This window comes from Cyprinodon variegatus, unplaced genomic scaffold (genome assembly GCF_000732505.1).
Source record: "Cyprinodon variegatus isolate N-32 unplaced genomic scaffold, C_variegatus-1.0 Scaffold774, whole genome shotgun sequence".
Classification (NCBI taxonomy): Eukaryota; Metazoa; Chordata; class Actinopteri; order Cyprinodontiformes; family Cyprinodontidae; genus Cyprinodon; species Cyprinodon variegatus.
In genome coordinates this window covers 307,437-316,219 of record NW_015151227.1, presented here as the reverse complement: position 1 = coordinate 316,219, position 8,783 = coordinate 307,437, and the positions used below count along the sequence as shown (strand labels likewise).

The 8,783-nt window shown below is 35.1% G+C and overlaps 1 protein-coding gene and 1 non-coding gene across 2 annotated transcripts; one reads left to right on the top strand and one right to left on the bottom strand.

Moving 5' to 3' along the window:
* Positions 1-349: 349 nt before the first annotated feature.
* On the top strand, positions 350-5,950 carry pgrmc1 (progesterone receptor membrane component 1). The gene is made up of 3 exons (XM_015396056.1): positions 350-666; positions 4,030-4,185; positions 4,950-5,950. The coding sequence occupies exons 1-3, from the start codon at positions 372-374 to the stop codon at positions 5,042-5,044; spliced, it is 546 nt and encodes a 181-aa protein (XP_015251542.1). The 5' UTR covers positions 350-371; the 3' UTR covers positions 5,045-5,950.
* A 2,664-nt stretch (positions 5,951-8,614) lies between these two features.
* On the bottom strand, positions 8,615-8,725 carry trnal-caa. Its single transcript has 2 exons — positions 8,688-8,725; positions 8,615-8,660 (listed from the first exon to the last, which is right to left on the bottom strand). It is a non-coding gene; the product is annotated as a tRNA-Leu (tRNA).
* Positions 8,726-8,783: the final 58 nt, after the last annotated feature.

Sequence of the window (8,783 nt, the reverse complement as noted above, 5' to 3'; positions counted from 1 at the left end):
GTTGTAGAAAAGGTAAATAAAAATGCATTTTCATCATGCTTCTGCTCCCTTAATACCATTAATACCAGAATATAAAATGATATAAAATACGTGATATGATGTTTAGATTTTTTAATCAAAATAAGTTTAAAGTAAATATGAATTAAAGTAAATATGAATTATGCTTTAAATTAAGATTGAGATTTCTTGCCACCCACAATATGGCAGACTCGTTCGCGTATCGTTTCCAAGGGTGTTTACCATCGGTTTGACACACTGTTGTTTTGATTGGTCTAAAGCGTGAACAGGTGGGGCTAATACTGTACGCTGATTGGTCAAATCACTGCTCAACTGAAACACGCATACTGGTGAGACGAGAGAAAGACGCCGACATGGCTGAAGCAGAGGAAAGCGAAGTTACTTCTGGAGGACTTTTTCAAGAAATCTTCACGTCCCCGCTGAACCTCACCTTGTTAAGCCTATGCTTGTACTTGCTTTACAAAATCTTCCGCGGTGATAGCCCATCGCCAGTGGGCGAGGTGGAGAAACCGCTGCCTAAAATGAAAAAGAGGGATTTTACTCTGGCAGAGTTGAAGCCTTACGACGGAGTGCAGGATCCGCGGATTCTCATGGCCGTTAATGGGAAAGTGTTCGATGTGACCAGAGGAAAGAAGTTCTACGGACCAGGTAAATGTTTCCAACAGCTGCTGAGTCTTAAGGCTTTATATTAACATGTCAACTAATATAAAATCAGGGATTTAAAGCACACTGGCTAAGGTTACTCAAAGTGTTGAGCATGCTCTGTTTTGGGTCAGTTGATTCAGTTTAGCCCCTGGAATGTGGCGTCACACCCTTTTAGTTGTTTTTCTTTTTTTAGCCGAAGGATTTTTTTTTTCAGCGGAGGTAGCCTTCAAATCAGAGATCGTCTATGAACAAGTTGATTTCTCCCCCTACCTAAAGCTACGTGGAACTGCTGCATTTATAATCAAACAAGTTGCATTTATAATACTATTATTGTCGTTTTTCTTTTGTCCAAAGTTTTTCCACTTGCATGTGATTACCCTTTAAATTAAGTTCAAAACTAGTTTTAGAAAGTAATGTTTGTAATTTTTAATCATAAAACCTTAGGGACCCAAAAAAAAGTGATTAATCGTATCATTCTGAGACAACATTTTAAGCCTTGTCAAACAGCCCTAATTTGAGGTTTTACTAAAGGGGGGAAAAAATCCTTGAAATGTGCATTTAACTAAAACATGTTTAAACCCCAGTTTCTTCAATCCACCACCATCACAGCCTAATATCTAAATCCCTTTTCAGCTGTGGGGCTCAAACTACACACCCCTTCCTTATCACAACAACCTTTGGATGTTGCATTCATTTACAGTGGCTGACTGTTTGGTCACTTTAAAACAGTGTAAAGATTGTTTTTAGAATGGTTAGATTAAGTTTTGTAATGTTGAATAAATCATTAGTATGCTTTTTTTTCTTAATTCTCACACAAATCTGTAACTGATCTCAATATAAGGTCTTATTTTCTTACTTTTTCTGCTTAATATTCAGGTGCACACTTAATTTAGATTTTTTTTTCAACCTGGTTTCATAAAGTGTTTTTAAATTTCAGATACAGCTCTTGTACTACGTGAAGTTTTTTTTTTAATTTTTTATCTTATCTCAGACTGTTACCTCTGCTGTTTGTAACCTCTGACCAACTGGGTAACTGGCTGTCAATCAATGTTCAACATAACTTCCACACACTGGGATCCTGGATATGAAGTTCCCAATTTTAGCCTAATGACAGGATTTTTTGAAATCGTATTTAATTAATTTGCCACAGGGAAATAAAATGTTTAAGATTGTTCATGTGTAAGTTTGTGTAAGACCCCTTTTGACACCCATGGCTCCTTGTGTTTAAAAAAAAAAATTTATAATAATTACAAAAGCTGCCATATTGGAAAAAATATTTAAAATCATGTAATGATGAATAAAATGTTTGAAGGCCAGATAAAAGCAGATTGTTTTCCCTATTGTAGAAGTTATTTCTACAGAACAGTTTACCTAAAGCTTGTTTTGTCCCTCCAGTCCTCTGACCTGCTCAGTGACTGCTGTCCCAGCCAGCATCGTCTCTTCAGTGTTGACGGGGCCACTGGCTGTTAAGGCAGGGTTTCCCTGGATCATTAAAAGTCATTAAATTATTTTTAAATTAAGGCCTTAATTGATATTAAAGTTCATTAAATGTGATCATCGTAGCATTTACAATACTTTATAAAAAAAATAAAAGTTTATAAAAACAATTTCATCCGATGGATTACGGTATATTGTTATATATTTGTGCGTAACTGCTTCCAGATTATCGTAAAGCTGTATGTTCAGAAAAGAAGATCGAGGCGGAGAAAAAGCTAGAGAAAATGCAACTTTTAACAAAAATGGCTTAAAAACTTGGAACTGGGACAAGGCTGCAGCCTGTCAACAGTGAAGTTGACTACGTGAAGTTTATATATATATATATATATATATATATATCTCAATCCGCAGGCACGGATTAATAAACCGAGAGCACAGTTTCTTAATCTGCGCGCACTGGAAAACTGTGCACTTAGTTTATCAATCCGTGCCCACGGATTTCCACCGGCTTTTTTTTTTTCTTTTTTTTTACCCTGACACCCAGGGGGCTCCATACAAAACCATGGCTATATTAAAAAAAAAAAAAAAAAAAAAAAAAAAAAAAGTTTGCATATTATATGTGCAAAAGAATACATAATGTGCATAAATCTAAATAAATGCAATTTTCTAGAGGCAAATCTTAAGATATTTAAAAATAAATAAAACAAATGTCTTTATTTTCAGGTCGCAAGATCATACCAGTATTTTTATTTTGGTTTTTGTTGTATAGGAAAATACTTTATCCAACACACGCATCGGTGATTAATAAATTACTTTACTCGTATGGAGGCACAGATCTAAAGATATTTAAATACTTGATAGAAAAGCTTTATTAATGTCTGTACATTTTCTCTGCAGATTGGGAGATCTAGCTCTTTATTTAAACTCTAAGGTAGGGCTGATATGGCCTTAAAAGTTCATCACAGTATTATGAGATGCCTTCATGAGAAGTTAAAATTTAGGATTAAATCACTCTTTATTAAGTCTTTTGTTGTTCTTGGGTAACTGTATAGCTGTGACTGCATCATATCCCCAGAATCACAAACACTACTCTTAAAAATGTTATAATAATTTGAAATAAACTTCAGGACACCATTTACATAAAGAAGTGTGATTTACATCACTAAACATCCTGTGGTAACAGAATTTAATGCTTCAATGGAAAAAAACGGGGAAAAAAATCACATTTCAACCATTTTAAACCTTATTTTAATTATTGCTTTTTCAAATTTATTGTTAAAGATAATATATCAAGATTGCTAACCTGACTGAAAACGTATAATGATAAATCATATGGTAAATGGTCATCCATGCTACAAGGTCATCAGGAAGTAGATGGATGCAGGTGGAGAACCTAAGAGTCTTTGATATTCTGGTTTATCTAGGTCACAATCTGAGCTCAGGCTGACAAATGGGTGCAGGTTATTCTTCAAGTTGGATTGGCCTTAGCAATACCAGTTTTTAGTACTTTAGGGTGAAAGATCTGCAAATCTTTTTGTTTCAATGGTTCAAAACAAGCCCAACCTTCTAAATCTCGCTGTTCTAACCAGACTGATCTTTGAAAACTGATAAAGTCTGAGATGTTTATCTGAATTCCTCTGTGCTTCTGACTCTTGGGAAATTGTTTCCTTTTTGTTGTCAGAAAGTATTTTTTTCTGTTGGAAATATGTTTTCTTTGTTTGATAAATGTGGATCATTAGTGGATTTTTTTTAATCCTGTTTAAAATGTACCAGAGATGATCCAGCTGGCTCATAGGTCACTTTAACATTTAAAATAAAACCTAAGCTTGTGTTTCTTTGGCAGGCGAATAATGCATTGACATTGTGTGATTTTCATAATGTTTCAGCATTGAGCTTCACTTCCCTTCTTGCTTTTCTGTTGTCTTACAGATGGGCCATACGGGGTGTTTGCAGGCAGAGATGCATCCAGAGGTTTGGCCACCTTCTGCTTGGACAAGGAGGCCCTGAAGGACGAATACGACGACCTGTCAGATCTGAACTCCATGCAGCAGGAGAGCCTGTCTGAGTGGGAAAGTCAGTTCACAGGTTGGTTCAGATATACGATGCAGTTTTCAATATGTAGCACTCTATGCTCTCAAGGATTTCCGTCTTTGTATGCAGACTGCTTTTATAGTGTGCTTAAACTCCAGCCATGATCAATTCTAGGGTCAGTTTGTTCTAGTTTACTAACCGAGTTGTTTAAAGTCGACCACTTGTTGTCCCTAGGGTTGGGCATAATTTGAATTTGCTCGATTTGGATTCTTTTAAAGTCATAGAGAAGTCGTATTTAAATTTCAAATCATTCTGGCTTAAACATGTACATAAATGTACTCTTTATCAGACATGTTTTCCCAAAAGTTGGAAAATTTCTATTTAAAAAAAAAAAAAAACCCTGTTTTAAAATCTCATATATCAAAGGTCATCTGTCAATCAATTTTTTCTGGCCATAGCATCTTGATTCATATGTCGCAGCTAACATATGCAACGATTGATGGTGTTGTTGCTAAGTGCTACTCAGTCTCAATGTAATTTCCCATTGGGAACTACTAGCACTAAGTTGCTAACTGATTAGCAAGATGCTTCCTAGACACCGGCCCCAACCAAACTTGTTTGAGAACCTTCCGCCACAACAATCCTGCCCCCTTTATAATCGACCAATCACATTCACTTTATTCACTTGTGTAAAGTTGGGCACCACTTGGGAGAATTCGGAACTGCAACCGTTGGAACAGCCGCTTCCCTACGACTTTAAAAAGAGGAATCGTTTTAATGATGTCAATGCTGATATTTTGGGGCATTCTGTGTTGCAGAGAAATACTACTACATCGGCAAGCTTCTGAAACCAGGCGACGAGCCAACAGAATACACCGACAACGAGGAGGGAAAAGATAAGAAGACTGAATAAAGGACAAAGGGATGCAGAGGGGAAAAGGAGAGATGCCTTAATGTTTGTAATTTGAAGCCTCTGGTCTACTTTGCAGTGTTCTCAGCAAACATTTCTATTTTCACCAAACATCCTTCAACTTTTGGACCAGGCATAGAATCTAAATTCATCTCCGTTTATTTGTCTGAAGGGCATTAATGGTTAAACACCCCGAGTAATAGCTTTAAGGATGGAGAAGTAAGCAACAAAATCCTGAAACGTATCAAGCTGGAAGCTCGCTCAGATAAATGGCCTGTTTGATGATGTGGAGGGGTCAATACAGTTCATTAAGAAAGTTTAAATAAAGTTAGAGTTGCTATACATCTGGCGAAAGGGGATGAACCTGATGTTTTATCTGAATTCAGACACTGGGCGCAGTTAAAAAGCTTTAAAGGGCTGTTTTTGGATCATTCCATGTTTCTGATGGGAGCCTTTTAAAGGACGGACTCTTCAAACACATTCCCACAATTCAGAGGATAAATATCCTAAATGTCTACAAGTAGAGTGTAATAAATAACTGAAATAGCAAGTTATTATTATAAAGTGACGGTCTAGATTTTTTTTTTTTTTTTATACATGATGAAATAATTGCTCCATGATCTGAACTGAAACTGATCATTTAAGAGTATTATAAAAACGGTTCTTTAAGGCTCTTAAGTATCTGGATTTGCTGCTTCATTTCTCACTGCAATGTCATTTTAATGTGAAACATAAAATAAAATGAAAGCCCTTTTTGTTTTTTAATGTTTTAGCATTAAATTCGTGGAGTGTCCAGATAACTTTAGATTATTTCACCAGCAGGACTTTTATGAATGAAAAAAAACATTGCCATGAAACTACTGTTTTTAAATACCAAACTCTAAAGATTAAACTCACTCATTCTCACTGCTCTGCTTATGTTTCTGTTTACATAAATATTTTTTTTTTTTTTTAAACATCTCTAGCCTTTGAGACGCTCTATATCCAGCCAGGTTCACGGTTTATTCTCCAGCTTATCATCCTGACAAAGTTAATCCTGTTCCCTATTAAGGTTGTTCCCTACAAGCTTCCTCCATTAAGCCTCAACATTTAAAGTGTAAACCTGGAGTCTTTTTTTTTTTTTTTAAACAATGTTTTGCTTTTTTTTTAATTTTTTTTTGTTATTCCTTTAATTTGCTTTAAAATGAAGGAACATTTTTAAAATTGTTTAAAATTTGTAGGTCATACTGTCCTTATCTCTGAAAGATGTTGATTTATTAAACGCAAAAAATAAGCAGCTGGATGCCTATTTGAATTTATTGCTGTACAAGTATAATTAATCAAATTAGATGCGTTGCTTTTTATATTGCATCAGTTGTAAAACCATAACGTATTCTAACAAAATTATAAAGCTTCTCTGTTTCTCTCCTATAATAATTAAAGTGAACGGTGGAGCTTTTATAAGTAAAACCATCATTCAAACTATTACTGCTCTGCAAATAGTCTTTTGCATCAACTATGTGCATATCCCTGGATATATATATATATATATTTCTTAAGTAGAAGTATAGATACTGCAGTTTAAAAACACTGGTAAAAGTTGCTGTACCAACTTGACATTTTTATTAAAGTAAAAATGAAAAAGTATGTGCTCCAAAACCTACTTCAAGTATTAAAGTGTAAAGAAAAAAAAGCCAGATGCCACTATATAAATTTTAAAGCTCCATTTTTTTGACTCTTTCAAAAATGTCTTTGATATAGGGCCAAGGATGAGGGAGGTCTTGTTGGTCTCTGTCTCCATCTCCAGATACGCTCTCGCCTGTGTCCGACCTTTCAGACATCTTTTTCTGAATCCGACATTGTAGCATGGCATAGACAATTCGTGTTTGCACTTTGAAGAACACCTGCTTGCCTCTGATGATTTCTGATTCTGATGAATGTTTGTTTTAAAAATGTAAGGAATAGAAAGTATAGATACTTGTGTGAAAATGTAATGAGTAGAAGTCAGAAGTAGGAAGAAAAATAAGTAATGGAGTAAAGTATAGATACCTAAAAAGTGTACTTAAGTACAGTAACAAATAATTTGTACTTCGTTACTTGACACCTGTGTGTGTGTGTATATATATATATATATATATATATATATACACATGTATATGTATATACAGTATACACACACAATAGGTACCCCTAGTGGTACTTGGGTACATTGCCAGGGGTACATCAAAATATTTTATTTCTTAGGTAGTAAAATAGTTTTGTGAGGACCCAACTGAAAAATAAAACAAGCTTTTATCAACCAAAAAGTAAGTTTTTCTTATGTTTGAGTTCACCTTCAGGTTAGGCTCACCTCAAAACCAAGCAGAGAGACAGACTGGATGTAGAGATCAGTCTGGTTTAAGCTGTTTTTCAAACTGAGGTATCGCAGCTCATGAAAGCAGCTCAGGTTTCTTGATGAAAACAAAGTAAAACGAATTAAGTCAGTCTGACTATAATTCTTGTTAAGTATTTTGTTCCCTATTCATCAAGTTTAAATGTGAGTATAAGGGAGATACTCAGAGGAGCTCCAGTTTTATAAATACAGGCTTATAATAGGATTTTATATTGATTTCAATTCCTTACTAACTTCCAGACATATTTATGTTTCTTTTTATTTGAGGTGGAAAGAATAAATGCCTAGGAATTAAATTCTCAAAAGATTAAGTAAAATAGTCTTTATTTTTTAATTAGTTATTGTACGTTCCACATTTTGATGATCATTAATACTTTTGAATGAGAGGGGTACACATGGTAAGACAAAATGCCCAAAGGGGGTCACAAGCAAAAAAACAGGTTTGGAAACACTGTGATATACCAAGAAAAAGTGTTGCATAATTCTGAAGTTAATGGAAAAAAGTATTTTAAATTGCAAATTATGTATTTAAGCAGCTCTTTTGTTGCACCATCTTTTGATCCCCTCCATGCCCCTGAGTCCAATCATGTCACCTTTGCCTTCCAAAGAGACATTTTGCTCTATATACACAGCTGATGTGACATAAAACACTCAAAACTTAACCAGAATATTCCTGAGGTAATGCAATGAGGTACAGTTTGCCCTGTTTTCCATTTTCAGATGGTGGGAACTCCTCAGCTTTATCTCTAACCCGCCTGCAGTGCTCCATCTTTCCTCATGAACAGCTTGCTGATATTGAGACTGTATTTAATTTAAAACATTTGCTTACTCTATATATCATTTAGCACTCTTAGAGACATGCCACACTTTTCAGGTTTGTTTTGAAAGAAAATGCCAACATGTTTTTTTTTTTTCTTCCATTTTTTTGCCCTTTTTTCTTGTTTTGTGTTGGGAGTTAGCATACATTCTATACCAGATGTATAAATTATTATTGGTATAACCTACAACAATTAAAGAAAAAGGGTTGTGCTATGAAACAATCATTAAAACTTGAAAAACACCAGGGTGTGTTTATCAGCTCTTAAAGGATCGTATGGTTGTAGTTTTCTTCCAGCTTCATAAGTAACGTGCTTCTTAGGAATGCTATTTAAAATCACAATGATACTTCTAATCAAATAGATAAAAAAAAAAAAAAAAGTATGTGTCAGAAGTGGGATTCGAACCCACGCCTCCATTCGGAGACCAGAATGCCCGTATTGGGGAAGGGAGTTCAACCTTGAGTCTGGCGCCTTAGACCACTCGGCCATCCTGACACGCGTACTCAAATACATGCGACGTAACGTACTTATACTGTAAAGATGGAATTGCTCT

Bases quoted from the DNA above. Each gene is read 5' to 3' on its own strand.
- pgrmc1 (XM_015396056.1), top strand. From the start codon at position 372: ATGGCTGAAGCAGAGGAAAGCGAAGTTACTTCTGGAGGACTTTTTCAA. The intron at 667-4,029 runs GTAAATGTTTCC...GTTGTCTTACAG, and splicing joins AAAGAAGTTCTACGGACCAG to ATGGGCCATACGGGGTGTTT. The intron at 4,186-4,949 runs GTTGGTTCAGAT...TCTGTGTTGCAG, and splicing joins GTGGGAAAGTCAGTTCACAG to AGAAATACTACTACATCGGC.